Source organism: Delphinapterus leucas, chromosome 14 (genome assembly GCF_059928025.1).
Source record: "Delphinapterus leucas isolate spDelLeu-1000000601 "Yukka" chromosome 14, BTC_Dleu_Yukka2, whole genome shotgun sequence".
Classification (NCBI taxonomy): Eukaryota; Metazoa; Chordata; class Mammalia; order Artiodactyla; family Monodontidae; genus Delphinapterus; species Delphinapterus leucas.
This window is the reverse complement of record NC_143142.1, coordinates 19,028,255-19,045,016: the sequence shown is the minus strand read 5'-3', so window position 1 is coordinate 19,045,016 and position 16,762 is coordinate 19,028,255. Positions and strand designations below refer to the sequence as shown.

The window sequence follows — 16,762 nt, the reverse complement described above, 5'->3', positions numbered from 1 at the left end:
CACTTGGAAATAAATTATGGCACTGGAGGCTGAAGGGCCTGGAGTGCACAGGAAAGGGTGCAACCCAGGAGGGCTTCTTAGAGGAAGTGGCATGGAGCCGAGGCTTGAGATACGACCAAACGTTTCTCTTCTCAGGAGACCCTGTCTTCAAGTAGAAGATTTAGCATCTCTGGAAATACATCTTCTTAGGTCAGAAGTGCCATTTCTATATTCATGGGGCTCTCATTATGGGCTACCCACCCCCTGGACACATACACCCCCCCCCCCACACACACACCTCTTTTAGAAATAAAACTTTGGGGAAACTTTTTTTCCCCCAAAAATAATTTATTCAAAAGAGAAACAATAGCAGTGAAAACAAACTGGGGTGGCCAGGGCTGTGAGGGCTGCAGGTGAACGTCCCAACTTCAGCCCAGCAGCCCTGACTGGCTTGCAAAATCGAAACTGACAAGAGACCTGATGGGGACCCAAGCTGAGTGACACGTGCTCCAAAATCAGTGACAAGCGTTAAAATAAAAATCTAAATGGCCGTGGAAGACTTGGCTTTTTCGGGTTTAGAATGAAGGGCCTAGTGCAAAAGGGGTTAAAAACTCCTAATAAAGCAAAATGTTGAAAGCATTTAGATCGCCCCCATCCTGCCCTCTGGTGGTCACTTGTGAACACTGCATCAGGAAGCTGGTGCTTTCCTTTAATCTGCGAGGAGGACGGGTGGGGGAGAGAACAGTAACTGTAGCAAGACCCCCCCTGGAGGACACTCAGGGCATTTCTGATGCCCCTTGAAGGTGGAGGCTTCCAAGAGTCTGACATCCCTGGACCCAGCCCGCCGGTGGCACCTGCCCACTTTCCCAAGCCTCTGTTTCCCCATGAACTGTGGCAAAGATTCAGCGAGATCGTATGTGAATCGAGACTGCCAATACCGCCTGTGTTAACTGAAGGTGGCTGGGTGTGGTTAAAAAATTTTTTTTTCTCCAATGTATAAAAACAGTGAGATTTCACAATGAGATCAAATCCCCGTCATCAGTTCTGCTTGGAACATCGGGTGGTCCAGCCACCCTGGGCAGGACCACCCTGGGAGGGCCCCCGCCCTCTACACTGTTTGTCATTGAAAATTCCCATCCCTGCCTGGCCTGGCTTCTGAGGGTAGCCCCTGATACAAAATCTCGAGGGACACCGCCCACAAATCTGGATTCAGAAGCCCTGAATGCATCTATCTGAAGCCGGCACTTAGGGATCACCAGGTCAGGGGGTTTCTGAGGTGGAAAGAATGGGGTCCTCGGAGCGCTGTCCCATCCCCCTGACTAAATTCTCTGCGTTGCTCCAAGCCCTCCTCTCTGCTCAGTGACAAGGCCACCCTGCGAGCACAGGGGTCCCCTCCCAGAAGTGTGGCGAGGACAACAAATCTCTATTGCACAGGCAAAGAGGTCAAGCCCCCCGGCCACTGCTCAGGCTGAGCCCTGTGCCTGGGCTGCCCTTCCTGCCTCTCCCTACCTGGCTGACTTCTACACACCACCAAGACCCAGTTTCACTGTACCTCGAGCCCTTCTGGCTTCCCCACAACCAAGTCAAGGGTGTCCGAGCACTGTTCCTCTCGCCAGGCCGGTTAGCTGTGCACATGCCTATCCATCCTCCCTGCTCGGCTGCTGACTCAGCCTCTGGTTCACTTGCTCACTCATTCATTCAACATGGCGCTGAACAAAGGAGTCAGGAGCCCGGAAATCCCTCAATTCTTGTTTGCGGTAGGGAGACAGGAGATCAGGAACCAAATAAATAGTAAGTGCAGACAGAGGTTAGAAGAGTGAAGAAATGAAACCGGTACAAGGGGACTGTAAAAATGAGGGGAGTGCCAAAAAGTGGAAACACACCAAATGTCCACCAATCGACACACAGCCAATCAAAGTGTGGTATGTTGACATGACAGAGTATTATCTAGCCGTAAAAAGGAACGGAGTATCCATCCATGGCCCGGATGGACCTAGAAAACATAATGCTGAGTAAAATAAGACTGACCCGAAAGGACAGATACTGTGTGATTCCATTTATACAAGGTACCTAGAACAGGCAATTCTTACAGACAGAAAACAGGAGAGGGTTTGCCTAGGGCTGGGGACCGACTGGGGGTGGCAGCTAATGGGTACGGCTTTCTTTTTGGGTGAGGAACACATTCTAGAGGTGACTGTGGTGATGGCTGCACGTATTAAAAACCACTGAATTCTACCCTTTGAATGAGTGAATTGTATGTCATGTGAATTCCATCTTGATAAAGCTGTTACATTTTGAAAAGTGAGCCAAGTTCAAGAAAAACGTTAACTATGTATTAGTCCAGGTGGTTCATGAAAATGAAAAATGTTCAGAGTGATACATGAGAATGACTAGGGTTTGGGAAACATCAAATTCATGTGTTAGATCCTCCAAGCACAAGCTCCATGCGGGTTCAAATCCCAGCTCTGTCACCTCCTGGCTTCATGATGTGGGCAAGTGACCTCACCTCTCTGGGCCCCAGCTTTGCCAACTGGAAAATGGGAACAAGAATAGTTCCCACCTCATAGGGTCACCGTGAGAATGAACCGAACACGGTGCCTGGCGCATCCTAGGAGGTCGATAAATTGTATCAAGGAGGGGCCCAGGGACTGGCTGCTAAGGGGTGCTTGGTTTCCTTGGGGGGTAATGAAAGTCTTCTCAAATTGATTGCATGATGGATGCACAAGTTTGTGAGTATACCAGAAGTGGAGTAAACCCTCGCGCTGCATGTCTGCTATGTGCCGGGCACCGTGCTGGGTGTTCCCTGCTTCTCAGAGCCTCCACTCTGATGGGGGAGGAAGACACGGGGTGACGGGAGGACACTGCATGTGACACAGGTGTCTGCGGTCCTTCTAGAGACGTGGCATCAGGGAAGGCCCCGCTGAGCGGTGACACTGAGCTGAGAGATGCCCTGAGAGGAGGGGAGTCAGGAGGGAATCTGGAGGACAGCAAACAGCCTGTGCTAAGGGCCTGGGTGGAAACACACCCGCATGTGAAGGGAACATTCTGGAGGCCAGTGTGGCTTGAGTGGGGTGAGTGGAGATTGAGTGCTGGGAGCAGAGGTCACGTGGGTGGCCAGGGGCCAAACTACACACAGTCCTTTAGGCCGTTTGTGCCCACGAACTGGAGCCTGAGTGCGATGGGATTTTATCCTCCAGGAACCGATGTGAACCTGGCTTCTCTCCAGCGTGCGGTAGGTGCTCAGCAAACGTTTCTGGAATGAACTCCGAACTCTGCCTGGGCCCTGGACCACTAAGTCCAACTTGGCAATTTACCAATGTCTTTCTCATCCACTCATGACAGCCTGTGAGGGGCATGGAGTGGGCTTCACCCCATTTCACAGATGAGGGAAATAAAGCTCAGCGAGGTGTCCGAAGCCAGAGAGTGGCAGCTGAACAAGGTTAGATGAGAATACGGGTCGAGTGGGGCTTATTTGGGGTTCCCACAGGCGTGTGTGTGTGTGTGTGTGTGTGTGTGTGTGTACATATACACAAGAGCACTTGTGTGCACCCTGGAAGCAGAAATGGTGTGGCCCCAGCAACCCTGCCAGGGTGCTGTGTCTCAATCACCTGTACAGGTGAAGCAAGTAATTGTGACTGTTAGCAGTTGAAAGTGTATGTTCATTAATGATTTACTTTCTTACAAAAAAAAAAAAAAGAAATGAGAGTCAGGATTATTCTAGTATTAGCATCATTCTCACGCAAGGGCACATCAACATACTTTCCCAAGGAGGTGAAACTAAAGGACGAGATCATCCTCTGCCCTCTGGGCCTCTGCTTCCTCACCTGTGCAATGGCGGCAGTGTGCCATGGCACGGAATGGGTTAACACGTGGACAAGGTGAACAGGTCCCAGGATATCCTCCCAGCGCCCACAAGCTGCCCACCCGGCCCCAGCAGGGAGGCTTCGCAAGCGGAGCAGGTGTTTAGGTCATTCACTGGCCTTTGGCCTCTGCGGGTGGCAGGTACCTGGCTAGGGGTCCTCCGTGGCCTCAGTGCCCAGGAACCCACAGAGCCCCGGGAGTTCCAGTGGCACAACTGAAACAGAATTCAGCCCAGCAGGACTCCCCTGTCCTCACAAAACGCCCTCACCCCTCCCCGGCAGCAAGGGGTGAGTCCACAGGCCAAGAATCAATCCAGGTGTTGCGATTCCTTTGCTGTGTGCCCTTGGGCCAGTCACCTCCCCTCTCTGAGCCTCGAGTTCAGCATCTCTAAAATGGGCATCTTCCTAGCACCTCAGGATACAGTGGGGTCACTCAGGGGGAAAATGCCAGGATATGGCCCTCAACAAAGTGTAAGGGCCCAGGCCTCAGGTTCCTCATCTACAACATGGGGACAACCTCTTGGGGTTTGAGAGGATTCAATGGGATAGTGGAATAATGTTTGTACAGCACTCAGCGCAGGGACTGTCATGTAGAAACTCAATATATGATATACAGTCATGGTAATAACAGCAAACACTTAAAAAACACCTACTAGGTGTCAACCACTGTTCACAGTGCCTTCTGACATTAATTCATCTAAACTCAGTTCATTTCTAACAAGTTGGCTCTATTATTATCCCTCTTTTACAGATGGGGAAACAGAGGCACAGAGATATTAACCCACACAAGGTCACATGGCTGAGAAGCAGCAGAGTTAAGATTCAAACCCAGGCTCTCTGGCTTAAGATACATATTACACTTCAACTAAAAAATTATTTTTGGTATACATATTATAACACAAATTAAAAAAATTATTTTCTACGCAACAACAAAAAAGTAGTAGATAAATTAGATGTAATCAAAATTGAAAACCTTCATGCATCAAAGAGCACTACTAAGAGAATGAAAAAACAGTCCACAGAATGGGAGAAAATATTTGCAGATCACGTATCTAATAAGAGACGAATAGCCAGGATATACATACGTGTGTGTGTGTGTGTGTGTGTGTGTGTATACACACATCAATCTGATTCAAAAATGGGCAAAGATACACAACTAGCCAAGAAGCACAAGAAAAGATATTCAATATCATTAGTTGTTAGGGGAATGCAAATCAAATCCATGAGGAGATACCACTTCACACCCATTAGGATAGCTAGTATTTTTTAAAAAAACACAGAAAATGACAAGTGTTGGTGAAGATGTGGAGAAATTAGAACCCTTGTGCATTATTGCTGGTGACAATGTAAATTGGTGAAGCCACTGTGGTGAACCCTCAAAAAGTTAAATGTAGAATTACCATATTTTTTTTTAGCAATTCCACTCTCTGGTATAGACTCAAAATAATGGATAGCAGGGACTCAGACAGATACTTGCACACCAATGTTACTAGTAGCATTATTCACAATAGTCAAAAGGTGGACACAACCCAAGTGTCCATCCACAGAAGAACGGACAAACAAAATGTGTTCTGTACATACGAGGGACTATTTTTCAGCCATAGAAAGGAGTGGAGTGCTGACACGTGCTACACCACGGACAAATAAATAAATAAAACAAGCCAAACACAAAAGGATACACATTGTATGATTCCATTTATATGAAGTACCCAGAAAGGGCAAATTCATAGAGACATAAAGTAGAGTAGAGGTTACCGGGGGCTGTGGGAGTCGGGGAGTGGGGAGTTAGTGTTTCACGGCACAGACAGACTTTCTGTTCGGGATGATGAGAAAAGCTCTGCAGATGGATGGTGGTGATGGTTACAAAACACCGAGAATTTATCTAATGACATACATTATTATAGATGTATAGTAAGCTTAAAATGGCTAAAATGGTAAATTTTATGTTATGTGTATTTAACCACAGTAATTTTTTTTTAATCGTCTTGCCCAAATTGTTCCAACATCCTAACCAGTCTCCAAGCTTCCAGTTTACCCTCTCCAACCCTTCTCTGCAATGCCACTAGAGGGCGCTCCAGGCCGCACCTCTGACCTTCTCTAACCCTGGTCCTAACTTCCCTTGGCTCTTCCACGGCCAGCGGCGAACATCACGCCCCTTATTCTAACCCTGAAGGCTCATCCCCACCACTCCCCAGGTAACCCCCTCGAAGCTCCTGGAAAACCCCACATTGTCCCACCCAACACCAGAGTATTAGCTCCAGGAGAGCAGGAACCACGTCTTGTTCACTGCTGTACCTGATGGGCCCAAAACAGCACATAACACATAGTAGATACTCATGCATTTCTGTTGAATGAAAGAGTGAGTGACTAAATCAACAAATAACTAGTTTGTACCATCCTGGCTTTACAGTCTAGGAATGTGAGCAATTTGAGGACAAGTTAGCTTGTTCACCTTTGGTATCTGTAAAGCTTTGCATGAATTAATAACTGGGTGGAGGATGGATAGGTAGATGGCTGGGAGGGTAGATGAGTGAGTGGGTGGAGAGAGAACTGGGTAAATGAATAAATACAAAATCTTCCCAATACAAAATCTCGGGCACAACTGGTTATTTGCGTTTTTTTTTTTTTTTTTTTTTTTGCGGTACGCAGGCCTCTCACTGTTGTGGCCTCTCCCGTTGCGGAGCACAGGCTCCGGACGCGCAGGCTCAGTGGCCATGGCTCACAGGCCCAGCCGCTCCGCGGCATGTGGGATCTTCCCGGACCAGGGCACGAACCCGTGTCCCCTGCATCGGCAGGGGACTCTCAACCACTGCGCCACCAGGGAAGCCCTGGTCATTTGCATTTTAAGACCTAGGAAATGAAAGCTTTCTGGTCTGGCTGGTTTTAATCCAGAAAAGGAACTTTAATCAGCTGAGATATAAATTACTCCATTCTTCTCCAGCCCTTTGGACTCAACAGTGAAAGACAAGAAGCCATTAACAAATGAAATTAGCCACCTGTCAGAGGATTCCGGGGCCTCCTAAGAGCCCAGCTTGCTGCAGATCCTCACCACTCAGCTCCACGTCACGCGCCTAGAGCTGGCCCATCATCCGGACTCACCCAGGCAGAAGGAGTCACTCTGGCCTCTGGGCCGGCTCCCCCCCGGCCTGTTCCTTCCACCTCAGCCTTCCTTCCCTTCCCTGAGGCTTGCTCCCCAGCAGACTGGGGGCCTTGGAGGGTGGGGATTGTGTCCTCCAATCCCTGAAGCCCAGTGCCCAGCACACATCTCACATCACAGCACACAGATGCTGGGTAGATTTTCTCTCTTGTCCTGTATCCTGGTTTGGAGGCCCCAGGCTTCCTTGACAAGGAAGCCGGACTGTACTAAACCATGCTATTTGGTTTTTGTTGTCGTTGTTGTTTTGGCTGCACCGCGCGGCTTGCAGGATCCTAGTTCCCCAACCAGAGATTGAACCCATGCCCCCTGCAGTGGAAGTGCGGAGTCCCGACCACTGGACCGCCACGGAATTCCCGACAATGCTATCTGAACGACCAATGGCCATTTCCAACGTGGCCAACTTCCAGCATGGAACACTGACTTTTCCAGACCCTCTTGCTGCTAGCAGTGGCCGTGTGACCCATTACTGCCCTCTGGGAGGGTGTTCCAGGGAGAGCTGTTGCTTTCTTGCAAACTCAGCTGACATGGCCCCTCTGGCTTCCCACTTCTTCCCACCTGAAAGTGGACCGAATGGCTGGAAAAGTGACAGCCACCTTGAGACCGTGAGGCATGAAGCAGGAGGGAAAGCCCAAGAGACTCTCAGAGGTGCTGACCTAAGTCAGCCGCTGCCCACCTCCAGATACCTTGCTGTGTGAGGCAAATTAGGCCTTTCAATTAAGCCAGTGAGCCACGTTCCTGGTGCAGTTCAGCATGACGTGGACACAGGCCCAACTTCATATGTGGGAACACCAAGCAACACAGTATGGGGAGGAGAATTCACATCCCCAGCAAATAAAAAGCCGTCATATCTTTATGTACAACTTGTTTTTTAAGCACAATCTTTGATGAGTTCTTTCTAGCAGTTCATATATGGTTTTCCATTTTGCTTTTTTTTTCCTTCTCTTTTGACAGCCCAGTCAACCAACTGAAATTCAAAGAGAACCTCTAACCAGGACCACTGATGTCTCCATTTTGGGGCCACATCAAGAGTTCCCTCTTATCTCAAGCTGATCGCACTCACAAGAATTACTATTCTTGTCATTAGAATTCAAAAAAATGTGCCCCCATTCTCCAGTCATTATAATAAAGTTATCAGGCTCAGAGTGGATATATGTATACGTATAACTGATTCACTATGCTGTACACCTGAGGCTAACACAACATTGTAAATCAGCTATACTCCAATAAAATGTTTTTTCAAAAAGAGAGAGATCATAAAAAGGAAAAAAATAAAGTTATCAGGTTCAAATGCTTTCAAAGCTTCAGGGATTGCCCTGGCCGATCCTTGTCCAAAGGTGACAGCATGACGACAGAGTTGTCAGGAGGTGTGTCACTGCTCAGAAGCAAGAACCACTGGGTCATCAGCAGGACGTGTGGGAAAGGTCAGAGCTCAGGATTAAGACACACACGGGCGGGCGGGGGGGGGGCGGTGTCAGGAATGACGTCCAGGCCGTCTCCTGGACCCTGCATGACACTCAGGAATAGAACGCGATTTCACACCCCCCAACCCTGGCCCAAGCTGCTCCCTCCACCAGGGGCAAACCACTCCTTCCCAGACCACACCCATCTGGCAAACGCTTGTTCATCTTTGAAGACCTAAAACAATTGTCCCTCCTCTGTGAGACCTCCCCAGATGGAGAGATATACTCCCTAATTTTGGGAGGGGGGGACTTGGAACCATGAGCAAATTGAACGAGGGAATGCAGGTGAAGCACGCAACAGGGCGCCTGGCACACACAGTAAGGGCTCAGTGAACCAGAGCCATTAGAACCCAAGGCAGTTATTTAGTTACCTTCTTATCCACCTGTGTCTTATTCGTAACATGCAGATAAACATTTGTCAAAAGAAAGACTGGGGGGCTTCCCTGGTGGCGCAGTGGTTGAGAGTCCGCCTGCCGATGCAGGAGACATGGGTTCGTGTCCCAGTCTGGGAGGATCCCACATGCCGTGGAGCGGCTGGGCCCGTGAGCCATGGCCTCTGAGCCTGCGCGTCTGGAGCCTGTGCTCCGCAACGGGAGAGGCCACAACAGTGAGAGGCCAGCGTACCGCAAAAAAAACAAAAAGAAAAGAAAGACTGAACCCCCGAAATGTTCCATCTCAGCCCAACTGGGCTGGTCACTGACCCCCCGACACGCCTCTCGCTTCACCTCACCATGCCTTTGCATGCATTGTCCCTATGTCCTGAGTGCCCGCCTTCACCTAACTACGCCCTCCCGGGCCACCCCCAGGCCCGCCTGGACTGTGGACCCGAGGAAACTGAGTGAGAGACTCTCCAGGGCCCCCTCACTCAGGGCCTGGCACAAAGTAGGCCCACGAGGGGGTGAACTCATCACTAGATGAGCCACCAAATGCTGACTGACGGGTTTGGGGATTTGGGAGAACATTCTTGAGGTTACCAGAGGCCCATCTGCCACATCGCTGGGAAGCCCCAGAGCCAGTGAATCTGTGCCTTCACGGTCACGGGAGGGGCCTCTGGGGTGAACCATGACCCAAGGTCGTGGTCCACGACTGAGTCACTGTGTTTTACGATCCCAGCACGAGTGCAAGCCAAAGGCTCACTTTACGAGGAAAAGAGGGTGTGCCCATCCACCACCACCCGTGGATGGTGGAGGGAGGAGGCTGGGCGCAGGACTAGGACCTGCCACACAGACCGGAGGTCCTAAGGACGGCCCTGAAAGAAGCGGGGGAGCAGAGAGAGCAGAGAGCACCGGCCAGGGACTCAGAACTCCAGTCCCAGCCCAGCCTGGCTGCCGTGGGACCCCCCGGACAGAACACCTCCCCTCCCCTGCCCTCCATTTCCTCAACGGCAAAAAAAACTCCAAAGAGAGGGGACAACTTCCCGTTCCATCAGCAGCTCTTTGAGAGAATATAGAGGAAAAAAACAGCTGACAGCAAATCATAATTAACAACACAGTGGGACTTCCGTGGTGGCACAGCGGTTAAGAATCCGCCTGACAATGTAGGGGATACGGGATCGAGCCCTGGTCCGGGAAGATCCCACATGCCGCGGAGCAACTAAGCCTGTGCGCCACAACTACTGACCCTGCGCTCTAGAGCCCGCGAGCCACAACTACTGAGCCCGTGTGTCACAACTACTGAAGCCCACGCGCCTAGAGCCCATGCTCCACAACAAGATAAGCCACCGCAATGAGAAGCCCGCGTACCGCAACAAAGAGCAGCCCCCACTCCCCGCAACTAGAGAAAGCCTACGTGTAGCAACAAAGACCCAACGCAGCCAAAAATAAATAAATTTATTTTTAAAAAACCCCAAACAAAAACACAGTAACATTTATCAGGCAGTTACTCTCCATCAGTGCTTTATAAGCATCATCTCTTTTTAGCCCCATCCTCCTACCACACAATGAGGTAGACTCAGACCTTGGGAGAGGCACTTACTGGCTCTGAGCCTCAGTTTTCCCACCTGTAAAATGGGGATAAACTAGTATCTACGCCACCCAGTAAGCACTGTGGTGGGCACTGTGGTGGGCACTGTTATTCCTGCAATCCACCACTTTACAGAGGAAAAAAAGAGAGGCGCTGAGTGCTAAACTCACTCGTTTGCCGCCTCTATGAAGCGGCCGGGTGGAACCGGTCTGACCTCATGCTCAGGGTCTGACCAGCTGGGGGTGGGCAGGGCTCTGCAGATCAGCAGGGCATCAGCCCCAGTGGGTCCCAGGCACCCTTCGGAGGGTGGCCAACCCTGTGCTGGACAAATATCACATTCTCAGCCCCGGGGATTGGTTGGCTGTCTTGTTTCCTTGTGAGCGATGCCCCAAGCACTGCAGGCCCAAGGGGAGAGAGGGGCTGGCAGAGTGGTCCCAGGCCAAAAGCACAGGCCTGAGGCAGAAGGGGCCCAGGGCTAAGGCTGGAGGCGAAACAGGCCCAGTATGCATTCCAGCTCCCCCGTTTGCTAACTGTGTGGCCTCGGGCAAGTGGCTTAACGTCTCTGAGACTCGGTTTCCTCCTCTGTAAAATGGGATTCATATTCCCTAACATGAGTGGGGAGTGGGGACTGACAAGGCCTGGAGCACAGACTCAAAAAAGGGAGATGAACCTGAATCTCAATTGGAAGTCAACAGTACAAAGTCATCAATCAAAACAGTGACGGGAGTAATGGCGGATGGCGTTTATCCACTAGTGAGTGAATCCTCGAACGTACCACGGAGTATAAAATGCAGGACTGACCACCTCCTACCTCCAGAGGGGTAGGGGCAGCTGGCAGGGCCAAGGGCTCAGGACCCCAGGCCTCATCTGAAGGGTTGCCCTGCCTACGTCAGGCCCTCTCTCGGGGCCTCAGTTTCCCCGTTCATAATGAGAGAGTTGGACTAGGAGAGAAAAAAGGGAGACGACAGGAGGAGGGGGAGTTAGGAGGAGGAGGAGGAGGGGGCAAGGGAGGTGGAAGAGAAGGAGAGGAAAAGGAAAGCGGGAACAGTGATCCCCGCAGCCAAGGCATTAACTGGGAATTTACTCTCCTGAGGGCTGAGTGACCTCATTTACTGCTCACAGAAATACTCTGGAGGCCACTTAGGACCAGCCTCATTTTACAGAAGCAAAAACTGAGGCTCAGTGGGGTCCATCAGACCACTTGCCTGAGGTCACAGAGTGCCAGAGTCAGAACTTGAACCTACTTCTTTCAGCCTCCAGAGCCCCAATGCTGAGGTCCCCCCAGACAGGCTTTTGGAGCCATCAGAAAGTGAGCTGAACACCATCACCCCCTGGTGGCCACTACCTGGAATTGCAGGTGTCAGTCCTGAAAGCAGGCAACCGAGGTCTGGGGCCCCAGCTCTGTCTTGCTCAGGCTCAGTACCCCAACCCGTCCACCTCTGGAGGAGAGGTGATCAAGCAGGCAGTAATGGGGCAGGGGCCTTGGGGGCCAGAAGGAGGGAGCCACCTGACGACTCCATGGACAAAGGCTCCTCAGTGACAGAGGGAGAAAGGGGAGGGGCCAGCAAGCAGAGACTGTAAAAAGACAGGGTTTGAATGCTCTTCGCTCCATGGCCTTTGTCTTCTCTCTCTCTCTCTCTCTCTCTCTCTCTCTCACACACACACACACACACACACACACACACACACACACACACAAAATCAGATAAGCTGAGTCAGTGCCTGAGAGGGAATGGAGACAAGGGTGAGAAAGAAATCGGTGGCTGAGATCTGGACACTTGAGGAATTTTCCAGGGCTTCTCAGCCGACGTCTGAGTCCCTGCATGGGAGCTGTCACCCCCAGCCCCACAGTCAGGCCTTTTCACTCTCCCATCAGGTCTCGGCAAGAAGCCTGCCAGGGGCAGTGTCTTCACCCATTTTACAGAGGAGGAGACCAAGGTTTAGGAAACTGAAGTCTCTTGCCCGTGACCATAAAGCTAGACGGAATGGACCTCAGGCTTCAATGCTGCAGGAGCCCACATCTCAGAGACGTGAGACCGGGCACAGATAACCACTGAAATGCATGCAGCCTTGCACTCAGAATGATCTCAGGCACAGAGCTGGTGTTGCCTCATTAAAAAAGGCTTATCTCAGATGTCCCCACGTGGGGCCCAGGGCCCGGGAGGAAATGCAGAGCTCAGCAGATCTCCCAGGATCATGGAGCAAAAGTGAAAAGAAAAAAAAACAGAAAAGAAAATCACGGAAATTCAGATGTGGTAAAGCCCTGGAACCCAGCTGGGGACACTGAGGCTCCAGGGAAGGGGGCTCCCCTGGGGTCCTGCCGCCTCATTTACCTACTTGCTTCCACAAGTGAGGAAACAGGCTAAGAGGGAGGAAGTGCTGGCTGAGGAGACAGAGCTCAGTGACAGCCAAAAGGACACTCGAAAACAAGAATAATAACAACAATGATAATAATAATGGTAACGTAACGCTTATTAAAGTGTTTACCGTGTACCTGGGACCAAGCTAAACACTTCTCGAATTATCTTATCTGAACCCCACATCAGCCCTGTGAAGTAGATGCTACTACTACCCCCATTTTACAGATGAGGAAACTGAGGCCGGGTGCCCATCTGCATGCACAGCTAGGATGTGAACCCAGGCGATCCGGCTCCAGAAGCAGCTTAACCCCACCTTCCTCCTGTCGTCACCACACTATCGATCACTGTCTGAATTACCATGTGCTGGGCCCCACGCAATCCTACTCCATCCTCCCAGCGGCGCAAAAAAAGCAGGAATCACAGCCCCGTTCTCCTGGTGAACAAACTGAGGTGCATGGAAATTAATAAAAATTGCTCAAAGAGTCTGAGAGGAGACAGTGCTGGGATTTGAACCCAGGGCACTCGGACCCCAGCACGTGTTCTCCTCACCGCTCCATGCCAAGCAGCAGGGGCTACCCCTCCACAAGGGGCCAAAAACCCACGAGGGGAGAAGGCTTCCCCAGCAGAGCCACCAAACACCCTCCACGTCATGAACCATGGCAGAGCCAGACAACACCAGGCTCCCGGACAGTCACCTGCCTGTCCCCGTCCCCCGCAGGCCCTGGGGCCAGCCTGGGACATTCCCAACTGTGTCCACTCTGGCCACGCCAGCACCACTCACCACGAAGGGCCCGCTCCTCTTGTCCTTGCAGAAGCTGTGGCTTCTCCGGGGGCCCGCGGCCACAGGGATCACCTGCCAGAGCAGCGGCTCGTTGTCCTGGAGGGCAAACTCCCTCCCTGGCGGCACCTGAGGCACAGGACACAAGAAGAGGACTTTACTGGGGCTTCCCTATTTGCAGGAAGAATGGACACCGAGAGAGTCCATTCTGGCCTAAAAGGGCAAAGAAGAAAATTAAAGCACCAGATGCTCCATCCCCCCACCCCGCACCATCCCATGGCAGGCGGTCCACCTCAATGAACGGGGGTAATATGTAGGATCAGCAGGTCTGGGTTCAGCCCAGCCTCAGCCACTTAGTAACTGTGTGACCTCAGCTGTGTGCCTTAACCTCTCTGAGCCTTGATCATGTGGGGAAAGACCCCCTAATAATCGTCCTCAGTTCAGGGATGGACCAGCCCATGGAAAGCGTGTGACTCAGTGCTGCCACCAGGGGGCAGACGTGCGTGAGACCTGGGTGCCTGGTTGGCTTCACCTTAGTCTCCCCCATGCCTGGTATGTGGGGAGCCCTCCGTAAATGTTAGCCTGCCTCATCACTGCCACTGGCAACTTTGGCGACCTCATTTTAGACATCCTTCCATGCATCCAAACACATGTGCACATATACAGAGAAATGGTACATGAATACAACGGAGTAGGTGTGCTGGTATGAATCCTGTTATTTTTATATATAAGGGGATAGAGTCACAAGCCAGTAAACACAGGACTCTAGAATGTGGATTTTACACACCTCATACTGTCCCTGCCCAGAGAGGGAAGGCATTTGCTTAAGAACACAGAGCATGAGTGAAGAGCATAGCTGGATTCCTGATCCCTTGCCTCATAGCCTCTTTTTTGATGCCTTATGAGGCTCTCTGGTTCTCCTCTGACCTCCCTGGCTATTCCTTCTGAGGCTCCCTGCATCTCAGAGGGACATGTGAAAGTGTGACCCAGGCCAGCCACGCAGCCTCCTCTTCTACATCACTCCCTTGGGGTTTCTTATCACACCCCATGGCTTAAATAAATCCTGTGTACACACGGGCGAGTCCAGATTCTGTCTCTCTGTGTTGGGACTCCAGACTTGCAGATCCCATTGCCCACTTACCATCTATAGTCACTGCTCACACTGGTCTGAGACCTCATGTGCCCAAAACAGGCCTCTCCATTCCTCCCCTCCAATCTTGTCCCCGTCACCAGCTGGGTAGGCCAAGACCCTCGGGTCACCCTCTGTCTCCTCTTCCTCTCTGTCCCATCAACAAAGTTGACACTGCCTTCAAAACATGCTGCAAACCTCAAATCATATACCAACATCGACTCAAAATAGATCAAAGACCTAAATGTCACAGCCAAAAGGAGAAAACTCTTAGAAGAAAATATAGGCTTATATCTTCATGACCTTCATGGATTAGGCAAGGGTTTCTTAGATAGGACACCAGAAGCTCAAGTAACAAAAGACAAGTAAACTAGACTACATCAAAATGAAAGACTCTGATGCTTCAAAGGGCACCATTAAGAAAGTGAAAAGTGGGACTTCCCTGGTGGCGCAGTGGTCAGGGATCCGCCTGCCAATGCAGGGGACACAGGTTCGACCCCTGGTCCAGGAAGATCCCACATGCCGCGGAGCAACTAAGCCCATGCACCACAACTACTGAGCCCGCATGCCACAACTACTGAAGTCCGCACGCCAAGAGCCTGTGCTCCACAGCAAGAGAAGCCATTGAAATGAGAAGACCGCACATCGCAAAGAAGGGTAGCCCCTGCTCGCCGCAACTAGAGAAAGCCCGTGCGCAGCAACAAGACCCAACGCAGCCAGAAGTTAATTAATTAATTGATTAATTTAAAAAAAGTGAAAAGACAACCCACAGAATGGGAGAACATTCCTGCAAATCATTATGTCTCATAAGGCACTTGTATCCAGAATGTACAAAGAATAATTACAGCTCAATAATAAAATAACAAACGAATCTAAAACTGGACAAAGGATCTGAATAGACATTACTCCAAAAAAGTACACAAATGGCCAATAAGCACGTTAAAAGATGCTCAACAGGAAATGCAAATCAAAACCACAACGATTATTTTGCAATATATACGAATACTGAATCATCATGTTGTACATCAGAAACTGATATAACGTTACATGTCAATTATATCTCAATTAAAAACCACCATGTCAATTATATCTCAATTAAAAACCGCCATGTCAATTATATCTCAATTAACAAACCACCATGTCAATTATATCTCAATTAAAAACCACCATGAGATATCACTTCACACTCAGTAGGATGGCTAGAATCAGAAAGACAGAGGATAGCAAATGTTGGCTAGGATGCAGAAAAATTAGAACTCTCATACACTGCTGGTGGGAATGCAAAATGGTGCAGCTGCTTTGGAAAACAGTCTGACAGCCCCACGAAGGTGAAACCTGGAGTTATTACCATGTGACCCAGCAATGCCACTCCCAGGTATATAGCCAAAGAAATGAAAGCATACAAAAGCTTGTGCAGGAATGTTCATACCACCTTCCTCCATAATAGCTAAAGAGTGGAAACAACCCAAATGCTCATCACCAAAGAATGGATAAATAAAATGGGGTGCAGCTATACGGCAGAATTATTCGGCCATAAAAAGGAATGAACTACTAATATATGCTACAATACGGATGGACCTTGAAAACATTATGCTAAGTGAAAGAGGTCAGTCACAAAGGACCACTTCGTGTGATTTCATTTATATGAAATGTCCAGAATAGGCAAATCTATAGAGACAGAAAGTAGATGAGTGGTTGCCTGGGCCTGGAGGGTATTAGGAGAACAGGAAGTGACTGGTCAGTGGGTACAGGGCTTTCTGGAGGATGAAGAAGGTATTTTAAAATTGAATGTGATTATGGTTACAGAACTCTGTGAATATACTAAAAGCCACTGAATTAACTGTACACTTTAAATGGGTGAATTGCATGGGCCATGAATTTATATGTCAGTAAAGCTGTTACCACCTCCTCAAAAAATGCTGCTAACCCCTCCACAGCCACCACCCTGGTGCAAGCCCTGTCACCTGTCTGGGGACCATGGCAGCCTCCTCACAGGCCTCCCTGCTTCCACCCTCACCCAGAGGGCAGCCAGGGGTCTCTCTGAGACACAGATGGTGGCAGCAGCTCAGAACCCTTT

General features: G+C 50.2%; 1 protein-coding gene across 5 annotated transcripts in view; it reads right to left on the bottom strand.

The window, feature by feature from the left end:
* The window catches only part of KIAA1671 (KIAA1671 ortholog), a 188,440-nt gene that overhangs the window by 98,704 nt on the left and 72,974 nt on the right, over window positions 1-16,762 (bottom strand). For 3 of the 5 annotated variants that reach the window (XR_016387522.1, XM_089894617.1, XM_089894618.1), the window contains exon 6: window positions 13,560-13,685. The exons of 1 other annotated variant lie outside the window; for it this stretch is intronic. Coding sequence is in view for 2 of the 4 variants with exons in the window: in XM_089894617.1 (XP_089750743.1) it covers window positions 13,560-13,685 (126 nt within the window). In the remaining 2 variants the exon portion in view is untranslated. Of the gene's footprint in view, window positions 1-13,559; window positions 13,686-16,762 lie in introns of those variants that run through there. One more of the 5 variants, XM_089894620.1, reaches the window with a different exon arrangement.